At 29.5% G+C, this 15320-nt stretch overlaps 1 protein-coding gene and 1 non-coding gene across 2 annotated transcripts; both read left to right on the top strand.

The window, feature by feature from the left end:
• The first annotated feature begins 2956 nt into the window (after positions 1-2956).
• LOC127116583 (small nucleolar RNA R71) lies at positions 2957-3062 on the top strand. Its single transcript, XR_007801401.1, has one exon. It is a non-coding gene; the product is annotated as a small nucleolar RNA R71 (small nucleolar RNA).
• Positions 3063-10183: 7121 nt separating this feature from the next.
• On the top strand, positions 10184-14714 carry LOC127115811 (homeobox-leucine zipper protein HDG11). The gene is made up of 10 exons (XM_051047256.1): positions 10184-10348; positions 10972-11089; positions 11835-12026; positions 12126-12611; positions 12826-12927; positions 13005-13211; positions 13310-13490; positions 13587-13855; positions 13974-14063; positions 14151-14714. Exons 1-10 carry the CDS (start codon positions 10224-10226, stop codon positions 14532-14534), a joined length of 2154 nt encoding a protein of 717 aa, XP_050903213.1. The 5' UTR covers positions 10184-10223; the 3' UTR covers positions 14535-14714.
• Positions 14715-15320: the final 606 nt, after the last annotated feature.

Here is a 15320-nt window from a genome sequence, read left to right as displayed (position 1 = left end):
TTGCTTGTAAATTTTGTGAGAGTCATAAGCTTGGAGTCTCAGCTCATCCAATTCATGTAACTGCAACTTTATTTTGTCTCCAGATAGCTGCGGATCAAAATTTAAAACTTCAACGCCCAATACGCTTTATGTTCTAACTCCACAGGAAGATGTCATGCTTTACCATGGACCATTTGAAAAGGTGTATGTCCAATTCGGGCTTTATAATCAGTACGGTATGCCCATAAAGTTTCACCAAGTTTTAAAGACCAATATTTTCTTAAAGCTGAAACAATTTTCTCCAACATTTTCTTGATTTCTCTGTTGGAAATCTCGGTCTGCCCATTTGTTTGTGGATGGTATGGTGATGCAACCTTGTGCTGGACACCATAGTGCTCAAGGTCTTTTGTTAACTAAGATTTGTAAAAAGGCTCACCTCTATCACAAATTAAAACCATTGGAGTACCAAAACGAGTGAGAATGGTTTTTTTATAGAAATTTGATCACAATTTTTCCATCTGCCTTTTGGGATGCAATTGCTTCTACCCATTTTGAGACATAGTCTACCTCTACCAAAATGTATTCATTTGAACATGATGCGGGAAATAGACCAACAAAATCTATGCCCAAACAATAAAAAACTTCTACTTTAAGAATGTTTTGCAAAGGCATTTCATTCCTTTTACCCATTCCTCCGGTTCTTTGGAAGCTATCACATTTATGAGCATGCTCATTTGCATCTTTAAACAAAGAAGGCCAATAAAATCCTGAGTGTAGAAATTTTATTGTTGTCCTTTGTCCATTGTAATGACCACCATAAGGCGAATTGTGACAATCCCGTAATATGCTTCTCGCCTCTTCGTTGGTAACACACTTCCTCAAAATATTATTCGCTCCAATTTTTAAAAAATAAGGCTCATCCCAAACATAGTAATTTGAATCATGAAGGAATTTCTTTTTCTGTTGCTAAGTCAAATCCTCAAGTACCAAATCGGTGGCTTTGTGATTGGGTAAATTTTCAAACCATGGTCTCTCTTGTATCATGAGTAAATTATCATTTGGGAATTCCTCCATGAATTCACTTTCTTGATTGGTTATCTCATAATTCACCAACATAGATAAATGATTTGCTACCAAATTCTCTGTGCCCTTTTTATCACGAATCTCAAGATCAAATTCCTGTAACAAAAGAATCCATCTAATGAATCTCTGCTTGGAATCAGGCTTGGTAAGAAAGTATTTTATAGCTGCATGGTCAATATACACAATAACCTTTGAACCTATGAGATAAGATCTAAATTTTTCCAAAGCATACATTTTAACAAGCAATTCGTTTTCTGTAGTAGCATAATTAATTTGAGCCTCGTTTAAGACTTTGCTTGCATAGTGTATAGCATGAAAAAATTTATTCTTTCTCTGTCCAAGAACTGTACCTACCACATAATCACTTGCGTCACACATAAGTTCAAAATCAAGTTTCCAATCAGGCGTTGTGATTATGGGTGAAGTTTCCAATTTCTTCATCTATTCCTGATGGATAGGTGGTAGATTTTTCATCCAACTGCAATGTCATCTTTGTAGGTTTCACATCAATGTTACCTAACCTCAGAACCACATACAACGAAATCAGGTTTATGCTTGAACCCAAATCAACTAATGCTTTGCCAATGTCTACATTTCCTATGGTGACAGGTAATATAAATCTCCCATGGTCTATTTCTTTCCGTGGGATAGTTATTTGAATGATGACATTACAACTAGCATCTAGGTTGATGGTCTCCTAATCCGTATACCTCATTTTCTTCGTGAGAATGTCCTTCATAAACTTAGCATAAGTTGACATCTATTCAAGAGATTCAGAGGACGGAATATTTATCTATAAATGACTAAATATATCCATAAACCTTACATATTTACTTGCATTGTCTTTCTTTGTAAGAGCATATGGATAAGGTAGGTGTTGTATTGGAAGACTCTTCATTTCCCATTTCTCCTCTCGAGCTTTTTGAGCTTGTGTCTTATTTTCTTCAATCTTTTTATCTTCTAACTCTTCTTTTTCATTTTTTTCATTTTCAACTAAATCTCCCTCTTTATTTTCTTGTTCTACTTATTTCTCACCTTCTTCATTCTCTTCTTGTCTTTCTATCATAGCTTGCTCTTTCTCAGTATTATCACCAATGCCTTTGCCAATTTATTTACCGCTCCGAGTTAGAATGAGTTTTCAATGTTCCTTTGGATTAGTTTGAGTACTTATAGTAAAGATACCTCCTTGTTGATCAGATAATTGCTTAGCTATTTGACCAACTTGATTTTCAAGGTTCTTGATTGTCGCATCAGTGCTCTTTTGATTTGCGATAGACATTTGCATAAATTGAGTTAGAGTGTTCTCCATCTTTGAAGTTATATATTATGGTTGGGGATTCTGATTATAATTATGATAAGGATTTTGTATATTGGATAGTCCTGCTTCTGGTCTCCATCCTTGGCCATAATATGCATTGTTCCCTCTTTGATAACCAGGATTACCTTGATATGGTGCATGCCTCTGTTGATATTGATTTTAATTTCCCATATAACCCATCTCTTCATTCGCCTGAGGATAATAACTTGTTGGATGATCTCCATTGCATAGTTCACAATATGTTAATTATTGATATTTACTTGGGACTTCATGCATCTCCTGAGTTGTTGCGGAAGCTTTAACATTTATTTTGTAAGTTTTTCCACTGTTTGAGTTAACAATTTGTTCTGAGCCAAAATCGCATAATTTGTTTCCAATTCAATGATTCCAACTTTCTTTTGTGAAGGGCCTCTATTATGTTGAACTTGGTGATCATTGAGTGTCATTTTATCAAAAATTGTAATTGCATCTTCGACACTCTTAGACATTAAAGAACCACTAGTAGTTGCATCCAAAAGAAGTTTTAGTTGCGATAGAAGTCCATTGTGGAAGATATGAATCTGAGTAAGTTCATCGAAGCCATGGTTGGGACATATTCTCAACATCGGCTTGTATTGCTCCCATGCTTCACAAAGTGTTTCACTTGAACCTTGAGAAAATACATAAATTGTGGTTTTGGCCTCCATAAATCTGTTGTGTGGAAATAACCTATCAAGAAAATTTTCCTCGAGCACATTTGAATCTATCATAGTCTGAGTTGGTTGGTCAAGGTACCATTCTTTAGCTTTTCCGATCAATGAATGAGGGGATAATCTCTTGAACACTTGTTCTTCTTCTGCTTCAGGAGCTCTAATTGTACTGGAAATCTCATAAAGTTTGGTAAGGTAAGTATATGGATCTTCTTGGTCAAGCCCGGTAAAAGGGTTTGCATAAAATATCTGAAGTAGATCAGTTTTCATCTATGAGTTTCTTGTATTTTGAGTAGGTCTAGCAAAATGAGAATTCCTTCTTGGGCTGTTTTGACAATGCCCTTGAACAAATTCTGTTTCAACCATGACTTCTTTGATTTTTGGAGTTGTTGAAGAAGTAGAAGTAGAAGTTCCTTCATGTTGGTTCCTTTGCTTGGCTAGCTGCCTTCGCTTTATGGCTCTACCGTTGTTTCTACGAGTTGTTCTTTCTATTTCAGGATAAAAAGAAGTTGATATTTCGGTGTACTTCCTCGGATACACAGAGTTCTGAAATCTAACCACACAATTGAACAAACACGAGGGATAACAAATATAACAATATACAATTTATAGAAGTGGAAAATTACTTAAAATAATAGAAATTGTTACTATGCTTGTAACATCTACGTCAATCCCCGATAATGGCGCCACTTTGATAAAAATCACTTTTGAAGGGGTAACTATTTTGCATTGTCTCCACAGGGATTAGTGTGATATCACTGTTGTTCAACAGTTAATACGATTTTAAGGAAAAGTTCACAAGCGTTTTGATTACGAAAGTCACGATTGGTAACAAGCTAAAACAACAATAAATGCTACGAAACAAACAAGTAGAGAAAACATGTCAAGATTGGGTTTCATCAACCTTTTTCATATGTATTCAACTAATCTAGTATGTGAACATATTTAATCATCTGTAGTATCACATATCAATCTTCAACACCATTTATGTCTAACCAATTATGTGAGTTTTACCATATTGCTTTATCGATTATCTCTTTACCTATTAAGCAATATGATAACATTAAGACTTGATACAAGTAAAAATCAAACCCCAACTCCATCTCTAGACTTGGGTATTAGATAGATGATGATCTTAGGTCAATATTTGAAAGATATTTGTCAATAATGATTCAAGCCCATAAGTTTAACATGAAAACAAAGATAACATCAACATTGATTCATAATTTGTTCACAAAATAATGATCAGAAGAAATACATATGATTACGGTTAATTACATCCAATCCTGACACAAGATATTTAGCTACACATCTTCATGGTAGCTTTCTCACAAGAAAATATAATAGATGAATATGCATCAACGTTGATATATCGAAGTTTGTATCTAGCTCCAGTTTAACTTGATTCAGAGTTTTCTCTCTTTGGTGATGTATTTCTCTCTCTAAAATAATGGAATGCCCTACAATTATGAATTGAAAAGATATTTATGTTGTACTACTAAAACCACTCGCGCTTAGCCCCAAATATTGCGCTAAATGTAACTACAAGCCAAAACAAGATAAACCGCCATAAACGGTGCTTAGCACAGCTAAATGACACTCCCCCCCCCCCCCCCCCACACACATACACAAATGGCGCTAAACGCATAGCTCCCTATAAATCTTGCTTTGAGTGCGCTTAGCGCGGTCCTGCTGATGCTTTTCTCCCAAAAATGCATGTTGAGCCAATTTTATGCTTTTTTATGACCAAAGCTCCTTCCCTGCAAGCATACCTACAAAAGGGTTGCAATTAAGCAAACTTCACATTATTTACATGATAAACTATTAAAGCTAGATATTTACATCAAAGTTGAGGTTTTGCTACTAGAATCTTGTGATACAAGTTAACAAGTACCATGCTTTTATATACAAATTCACCATATATTGGCGATTATCACTACCCTTCCTAATATTTTTCACCACTAACATATTGAGTTTATGCTCATCCCTTTGATTTATGTTGTCCATCATGGACATCTTGCAGATAATCAGGAGTAGAGTTTGGTTACTATGAATGGAAGATAGCTTCTTGGAGCTCATCTTAATTTATTTTATCATTATCATTTTTAGTCGGTTAAATGCTCTGATCTGTAACAACATGAACATGATGCTTTTATTATATTTTGAATTAATGTTGAATTATGTGGTTTAAAGCCTAATACTTTATTTGAAAATTTTGATTTTGAATTTTTATTATGTTAATTATGTTGCATGTTGTTAAATGTTTTCGAAAGTTTTTGGATGGTTTTCGTAGTGACACCTTAAATTGTCAATTGAATCTTTTTTATAGAAGTTTTGGGGTTTAGGGTGTTACATAGTTGTATCAGACCAGGTCAGTCCATCCGGCCAGATTTTTATAATTTTGTGGGTTCCCTGGTATGCGATATGTGTGGGAAACATTGATGGTACTGGTTTATTTTTCTAACCACTTGCCATCAGGAGTAGAGTTGAAACAAGTGGGAGAGAAGTTTTTGCTTCTCTGAGATATTTCATGTATGGAGGATTGGTTCAGCGTGTCGTTGATTGCATGAGTTTGGGTGTTTTTTAGACGGTGAGGTTTCTTGAATCCGATGAGAGTACGAAGTCGAGTTTCATGACCGTGGGGCAGGTATGAATGTCCTTGAGAGAGAGTGTGCTCAAGTGTTCATGGTGTTCGCGTCCTTGAGAGGAGGAAGCGAGAGAATGAACGTACATTCATGTTATGTGTAAGTTTCCTGAAGTATTCCTAAATGACATTAATGATTTTCCGCCAGAGCGTGAGAAGGAGTTTGCTATTACCTTAGTAACTGGTAATAATCCTATGTCAATTAATAAGGTGACTATATTTTAATGATGTGTAATCTATATTTTTTTATCTTTAAAGTTCTATCAAGGTTTCTATACGATGGTTTATAAGATTTCACGACTAACATGTCATTTAAAAATTGATACATTCGATTCTAAAGTGCAAAAAAGATACAAAGATCAAAATTGTTTGATTTTAAAATAGGAGAACTAATTATGTGAATTAGAAAAAATACAGGGACACAAATTATAATTAAGCCTTAAAAATTATATACAAACATTAATTTTGTAATTTTTTAAATATTAATATAAAACTAAATGAACATTATATTAATATTTTAAATCTTACTTTAAATACACATTTAGAGTATCTATCTATCTATATATATTATATTATATATATATATATATATATATATATATATATATATAATATATATTATATATATATAATATATATATATATATATAATTTCAAATATAAATATATTTTTTGTAACTTTTTTTAATATAATATATAATTTTAGTTTTATTTATATATATTTTCAAATATAGTATATAATTTTTTTAATATATTATAAAACTAAAATAATTTTTTTTAAAATATGAACTTTATATTAATATTTTAAATCTTACTTTAAATTCACATTTTTGAACGTATTTAAATTAAGATTTAAAATATTAATATAAGGTTCATATTTTAAAATATTTTTATTTTAGTTTTATAATATTATCAAATTTTTATTCTATCAAAAACTAGTGTTAGTATATTATTTTTAAGGCTTAATTATAATTTTAATATTTTATTTTATCTCATTCATGAATTTACTCTCTTTATTTTAAATTCAAATAACTTTTTTTCCACATATTTTTACATTGAAAATTGATAGGGTGTCTATTTTTTTATTAAATTTATATTATTTATCTTTAAAGTTATTAAAAAAAAGGACCCCTTCTCACTTTTTCTTTTAAAATTGAAGAAAATTTTAGAGAGAGAGAGAGAGAGAGAGAGGAGAGAGAGGAGGAGAGAGAGAGAGAGAGATAGAGAGAGAGAGGAGAGAGAGAGAGAGAGAGAGAGAGAGAGAGAGAGAGAGAGGAGAGAGAGAGAGAGAGGAGAGAGAGAAGAGAGAGAGAGAGAGAGAGAGGGAGAGAGAGAGAGAGAGAGAGAGAGAGAGAGAGGAGAGAGAGAGAGAGAGAGAGAGAGAGAGAAATAGAGAGAGAGAGAGAGAGAAGAGAGATAGAGAGAGAGAGAGAGGAGAGAGAGAGATAGAGAGAGAGAGAGAGATAGAAGAGAGAGAGAGAGAGAGCAGAGAGAGAGAAGAGAGAGAGAGAGAGAGAGAGAGAAGAAGAGAGAGAGAGAAGAGAGAGCTGAGAAGAGAGAGGAGAGAAGTAGAGAGAGAGAGAGAGAGGAGAAGAGAGAGAGAGAAGAGCTCGAGAGAGAGGAGAGAGAGAGAGAGAGAGAGAAGAGAGAAGAGAGAGAGAGAGAGAGAGCTAGAGAGAGAGAGAGAGAGAGAGAGAGAGAGAGAGAGAGAGGTAGAGATATAGAGAGAGAGAGAGAGAGAGAGAGAGAGAGAGAGAGAGAGAGAGAGAGAGAGAGAGAGAGAGAGAGAGAGAGAGAGAGAGAGAGAGAGAGAGAGAGATAGAAAGAGAGAGATAGAGAGAGAGATAGGAGAGAGAGAGAGAGAGAGGAGGAAGAGAGAGCGAGAGAGAAGAGAAGGAGAGAGAGAGAGAGAGAGAGTTTTAATCTGATGATTTATCATGTTTTGTAAGGGATGATTGATTTTAAATAGGTACAAAAGTGCAAAATTAATAGAGCGGATAAAAAATATTGAATTTTAAATATGAGAATTAATTTTGTGAATAAGATAAAATAGGATATTAAACATTAAAATAATTTATTATTATTTAGTTTTAAAAAAAAGTGATAACTATTTGGATTTAAAATTATATCATTTTAAAATTGATTTATTACAGTTTTGATCTCCTATTTTATTCGATTTACGAAATTGATTTTTCTATTTTAAATTTAAATTTTTTTGCACTCTTTTATATTTTTGCATTTAAAATTAACGATGTTTCTGTTTTTGTTCCATTTTTTAAATGACAAATTTATTGGAAAATATAACAAATCATCGTAGGTAAATGTATTATGAAATTTTATAAATATAAATATAAATTAAAAAACAAATATCTTCTATAAAAAAAATCTGAAAGAGAATCAAAACTATTTGAATTTAAAATAAAAACTAATTTTTTTGATTCAGATGAATTGGACTCTAATTTAACCTTTAAAATAAAATCTCTTTTGATACGTTTTGGAAAGAGACTTATATAATAAATTAGGGAAGGTTATAATGGTGAAGATTTTCCAAATCATTTCATAAATAGAATAATGTGAGATTTTCATTGAAAATTTTGATATAACGCGTTACTTAAATTCAACTATTTTTTTGTAAGAAGCAAAAGTTATTAATTATATTTTTTATTTAGCTACATAACTTTAATAGTAAAATAATTTGAATATATATATATATATATATATATATATATATATATATATATATATATATATATATATATATATATATATATATATATATATATATATATGTTTTATTTATTTATTAGACATATTCTTCAAAAACATATCAGAAGAAAATTTAAAGTATCAGTATTATATATTAGAATGTCAATATTTTACTTTTCAATTTATTAAACTTTTATTTTCAAATAGTTAATTTTAGCATACTTTTTAAATTAATACTTATTAAAATATTACCAATTTAAAAATTCATAAAATATAATATTTTAATATAATTAAATTATTTTTTATTTTAAATATTATTATTTTTAAAATTTTAAATCACATAATTCAAATTGTTGATTTATTTATTAATTTTTTTAGGGTGTGTATTACTTTAACCATTATTTTGACCATATTTAAAATATTTGTTTTTTTCGGATCTTTTAATTTAGTGTTTGATAAAATCAGATCTACATAGATTAATCATTACTCAACCGTGATATAACTAAGAATTTAATGGTAGTGACTTGTCAATGTAAAAAAATATTACATATATATTTAATTAAAATATTTTAAAGTGTCACATCATACAAATAATTTAAAATTTACATATTAATTTGATAGGATACATGATTGTCATTGATTTATGATATAAAAATAATGTATATTGTCAATCCACCATCTCTTTTCTCTAAAACTAATAACAGCCTTTTTAATTGTTGAAAATCAATTATAAAATTGTGGTAAATTTTGAGGTATCTATTGTAGTCCATCTTACACTTACATTTACAAGTAGTCAAATGTTAAATTTTATAAATAAGAATTTAATTGAAATAAATTTGACTTTTATTTTAAAAATCTATAAAGTAAAGTAAACGGATGATGATGATGAATCGACAGTGTAAAACTTTTTATACCGAGGACGTAGTAATTAATCTCTATAAATAATTGTTAATTGATCTTTAATATTATTTTAATTAATAAAAATATTTCACTTTTTTTTAAACAATCCGGTTTTTTTCTCAAAAGAAAAAACTAGTGGATGAGTTTGAGATTTTAAATATTTAATAGTTTGTTGAACTTCAACAAAATTTTATTATAATTAATTTTATGTTTAATAAAAAAAATTATTAATTAAAAATAAATAAATAAAATATCACATATTCGAATATGCATTACATTCAAATATCATTGAAGTTGTCAACTAAGTTGAATTAACAAATAATTTTGTTACAAATTGGATAAAAATACAACGTGTCAGTGACGTTAATATTATAAAATCATATGTAAACATCCACTTTTAAATATAAAATATGAGTTTTACAATTTTTTAAATAATTATAATGACAAGACTTTACCCTTATGATATTAGATGAATATCGCGTGTTAATAATTAGTTAAAAATGACTTGATTGGAAATGAAATAATAATCTTCTTTTTTCTATTCTTTTTGCTTTTTCTTTTTTATTTAATAAATTATCTTTATTATAAAAAATATTGATAATTTTTCTATTATTATTATTTAAAAATTTAAAGTGAAATTTTATGTCAAGCAAGTATTAAAATTATTGTTTTCTCATTATTATTATTATTATACCATTTTTTCTTTTTTCCCTTTTTTGATGTTCTTTCATACATTATTATTATTATTATTATTATTATTATTATTATTATTATTATTATTATTATTATTTTGTACAACTAATTAGTGTATATAAATACCTCAAAATTAACAAACCATTTGCATAAAATTGTGATAAAGGAAAATCTTGTATAATATTTGACGAGTGTTTATCGAGATATTGAAATGAATTTTTCAATAGGAGGCATGAGTGCGGCTGAGTCTGGTGACGAAGATATTGATAATTCACAAAATGATACAAGAGGTTCCTACAAACGTCTTACTTCTACTCAATCAACTATACTTGAAAAGTAAGATTATTCTTCTTCTTCTAAATGATAGTTTCTTTTCAATTTTTTTATGAATTAGTTCAATTTTTTTTACTTTTGTAGAAGAATTGATTTCCCTTTTGAGATGAAGTTCAATACTGTTAATTGTATATTAGGGTAGAAACTAGTATTTTTTATCTTGTAATGAACAATATTTACTTATGAATGTCTATTTGCATTACTATAGACGATCTCGTGAAAATAGTTTCATTAATGACCAATTGACAAAGTAAACAAATATTAAAAATAAAATCTAGTTAAAATTAGTTTAAAATCTTGAATAACTCTTAATCCTGCCGCTTTTCATGATTTATTTGGAACCGCTTTGAATTTGATTGGAAAATTTTATTTTTATGAGATTTGAATTTTTTTTTCGATTATAAAATAGAGAGATCCATCTCAAACTCGTTTCGTTTAGTTTATTATATATTTTTTATAATTTAAAATATTAAATTTATAGTCAATATTTTAATATTTTAATTTATATTTTATTTTATGAGATTTTAATTCAATATAAAAACTTATATTAAATTTATTTATTTACATAAGCAAGTTATATAATATATGTCTGAATTAATTGGGAAATTTTATTTGTATGGATGTAGTTTCATGAAGGAATGCCACCATCCAGACGATGCACAGCGACGTCAATTGGCTGAAGAGGTTGGGCTTGAGCCCAAACAAATCAAGTTTTGGTTTCAGAATAAAAGAACTCTCATGAAGGTGATTCCTTTTCACTATAGTTTACAATTTTTATTAAAATTACCAAAATATTTTTATAAATATTTTTTCTATTAGTTAATTTTAGTCAATTGTGAGTAGTTACTTTAGGATTTAACTTTTCATAGTATCATTTCTTTGTACTTTTTTATAATATATTAATGTAAATAAAGTGTTAATACTTATAAATCAATATTTTTTTTAAGTTATTGATTTATTATAAATTATTTTAAAATATAAATAAAATAATCTATATTATTTTTTTTTTAAATCATTTTATTAAATTAGAAAATTTTGAAAAAATTAATATATTTTTTAATTAAATACAATTTATTTAAAATAGTAGTTTAGTCATATATTGTAAACTTATTTTTATTTTTTGTTCACTTATTGCTATTAAAATTTAATATAAAAAATATCTATATAACTATTTCACAGGAATAATTTAAAATTTTAATTATAATATACATTTTATTATGTGTAAATGTATATCATATCATTATTCTTTCATATTTTTATTAAACCTTTTATTTTATTTTATTTTATCATGCATTTTAAATAGATAATGAGTTATTTAAAATTTGTCATAGTGTAATTTTGATGAAATATGATTTCATAACATATTTTTCACGATTTAATTCTGAATAAATAAAATTTTATTTTACTTATTTTATTATCGGTTAAATGAGTTTAAGTCCACCCCGATTATATTTGTTGCTGATAATTTTAGTGTATCTGTTGGTTACAGAATCAACATGAGAGAGAAAACAACACTACTCTTCGTATGGAGAATGAAAGGATTCATAATGAAAACCTCTTAATCAAAGAGGCACTCAAGGCCACTATTTGTTCAACTTGTGGGGGTCCTCCATTTCCTAAAGAAGAGCATGAACATTTCATGCGCAACATGAAACAAGAAAATGCTGAGCTCAAACTAGAGGTTACTCAAATCATTTCTTCCATTCTCTTTCATTTTTGTGTGCATGCATAAAATATATAGCTATAACATTCTTGCTTTTGAATTGATTTTCGCTTTCAGTGTGACAAAGTGGCAAACCTTATTGCAAACTACATGGAGAAAAAGATATCTCTACCTGAGTTTGAGCAAGCTCTTGCTACTGTGAAATCGTTTTCAAGAGACAGAGACCTTGATCTTTCACAAACCCCAACGGCTTATGAAACCCTAAGGCATGTTCATGTTCATGTTCATGGTAATCTAACCATGAGAGAGGCTATGTTAGTGAACATCTCAGAGCAAAACCATGATGAACAAAAGAGAACCATGTCTCGAATTGCAACTATTGCAATGGAAGAGTTGGCTAGGCTTGTGAGAGTGAATGAGCCTTTTTGGGTTAGCGCTACACATGTTCACGATGGGAGATTCACTCTTGATCGTGAAAGTTACGAGCAAGTTTTTCCCAAGGATAATCACTTTCAAGGAGCAAATGTGTGCGAAGAATCTTCAAAATTTTCAGGAGTTGTGAAACTTAGTGCCTTGCATCTGGTTGACATGTTTCTGGACTCGGTAATCATGCAACTATAACTCTTTGGATCCTCTTCTGTTACAACATGGTGCTGCATTAGTATCTGTAGCACCAAATTGCAACAGTCGAAGAGGATTGAAGTATAGTAAAAATATAAATCTATGAATAAAATGAAATTCTTTCATTTTTCTTGTCGATTTTATTTAGTGATAGAGTTAGAGATTGCTTTAACATTTATGTCTCTCTAACTTTCAGGTCAAATGGAAAAACTTGTTCCCAACAATTATTACTAAAGCTGAAACTGTCAAAGTGTTTGAAACTGGTTCAACAGAAAATCGAGATGGAGCTTTGCTTTTGGTATAATCATTTTTCTTGCAAATTTTGATTTATGTTAATTTTCTTGACTATAACTTTCTTGCAACTTTTCATGGCAGATGTATGAACAAATGCACATTTTATCCCCTCTTGTGCGTCCTCGCGAATTCAACATCATTCGCTACTGCAAACAAGTTGATGCTGGCGTATGGATGATTACTGATATGTCGATTGATTCATCTCAACCGAACACTACTCCTCTCTGTCAATCCTGGAAGCATCCATCCGGATGCATAATCCGCGAACTGCCTCACGGTGCCTGTCTGGTTAGTATTTACATACTACCTCTAATCTCTATTATACTTACGCTTCGTCCAATCAAACATTATTATAAGAAAAAATGTTATGGCATGTTTTATGTTAGGTTACTTGGGTTGAACATGTGGAAGTGGAAGATAAGATCCATACACACCCTGTGTATAGACATGTTATCAGTAACTTTAATTTATATGGAGCTGAAAGCTGGATTAAGGAGCTTCAAAGAATGTGCGAAAGATCTCTCAGCTTTTATGTTGAAACTATACCTAATCAAGAAACTTCGGGAGGTTAGTTACATTTTTTTTCTTCATTATTCATCTTTTCGATTTTACCATGTTACATTTAGCTAAGTTAATTAATACTACTTTGCAATCAATTTTCAGTGATCACATCAATTGATGGGAGGAAAAGTGTGATGAAGTTTGCTCATAGAATGGTTAAAATGTTCTGTGAAAGTTTAACAATGACAGGCCAATTGGAATTTCAGGATGTAACTCTTGACAGCATTGGCGGAGTTAGAGTTTCTATTCGCAAAAACAACATTTTTGGCCAACCAAAGGGCACGGTTGTTGTCGCTGCTACTACCATTTGGCTCCCTCTCCCTGCTCAAAAAATCTTTGAGTTCCTCAGAGATCCTACAAATCGATCTAAGGTACATTATTTAGATTTACTGTTATTTACATTATTTTGCTCTCTGAATATGTTTGTTTTTATAAATTGAATATCGTCTGCGCGCAATTGTAATTATTTATTAAATATTTTTCTTGTAGTGGGATGTCCTTTCTTTTGGAAATTCAATGATTGAGATTGCACACATTTTCAATGGACCCTATCCTGGCAACTGCATTTCAATTCTTCAGGTACTTAACTACCATTATTTCAGAAACTCATATTTCAATCTCAAACATTTTTATTAATTTTTTTCTAAAAATTTTCATGTGAACTAGCCGTCCATCCCGACCGAAGACCAACGGGTGATCCTCCAAGAAAGTTTCACATCTTCTGTGGGATCTTACGTTATATTCGCTCCAACAGACAGAACATCTATGAACATAGCCATTCGAGGTGACGAGTCGAAGGGTCTAGAAATTCTTCCAACGGGATTCGTTGTGTGTTCAAAATCTCGTCCAAGTGCCGCTTTTGAAGCATCTGGCAATATCGGAAGAGTTGGTGTTGGTGGTGGTGATGCTGGATCGTTGTTAACTTTAGCTTTTCAAATTTTGATTTCTAGTTCAAATGGAACTGACACACAGCAACATATGGAATCTATGGCTGCTGTCAACTCCCTTCTGGCCGGTACTATTCGAAAGGTTCAGGAAGCTCTCAAGTGAGATTTGATTAACAATTTGGAGTAGTTGTTGTTTGTTTTGTTGAATAAAACTATGTTATTGTTTTTTATGGACCAGTTGTTGTTGTATGGTGATTAAGTTTGTTTTGGGATTAAATCTTAATCATACATTACTTTTGTGATATTTTTCTATGAATCATGAATAAAAATTATGCTTGTGCTAGTAATTGTTTCTTTGTTTGATAATTTAATTTTATAAAATAATTTTTGATTTTTTTTTTCATTTAAGTGCTTTAAAAAATTAAAAGACTAAAAAACAAAAATAAATTTTAAAGATTTTGCATTTTAGTTTTGAAAATTAGAAATAGAAAAAAATAATAGACCTTTTATTAATGACAAATTCATATTATTTTCCAATTTAAAAATGATTTTTAAAAGTAAGATTATTAAATATGTTTTTACTAAAAATTGATTTTTACCAAATTATTTTTAAAAATTAAAAATTAAAACTCATTCAAATAAGACTTAAATAACAAATACTCTCCTTCTCCCCTTTCTCTACTATCTAAAGTATCTTTCATTTACTTTAGAGAAGATTTTGTATAGTTTTCTCTTCAGATAAAAAATTTCACTTTTAATTTTTAGTTTTTAAAAATTAGAAATTAATTTTCAAAATAATTTTAAAGAAAAAAACATGTCTGCTAAAGTTATATTTTAAAATTGTTTTAGAGATGAAAATAAAAACATGTTTAATCAATTTATTCTTAAAATGTATTTTAAAAATTATAAAAAAAAACATATTTTATATATATTTAATTTTTTATTATAA

The sequence above is a fragment of the Lathyrus oleraceus genome, chromosome 1, assembly GCF_024323335.1.
Source record: "Lathyrus oleraceus cultivar Zhongwan6 chromosome 1, CAAS_Psat_ZW6_1.0, whole genome shotgun sequence".
Classification (NCBI taxonomy): Eukaryota; Viridiplantae; Streptophyta; class Magnoliopsida; order Fabales; family Fabaceae; genus Lathyrus; species Lathyrus oleraceus.
This window is presented reverse-complemented; position numbering and strand designations above follow the sequence as displayed.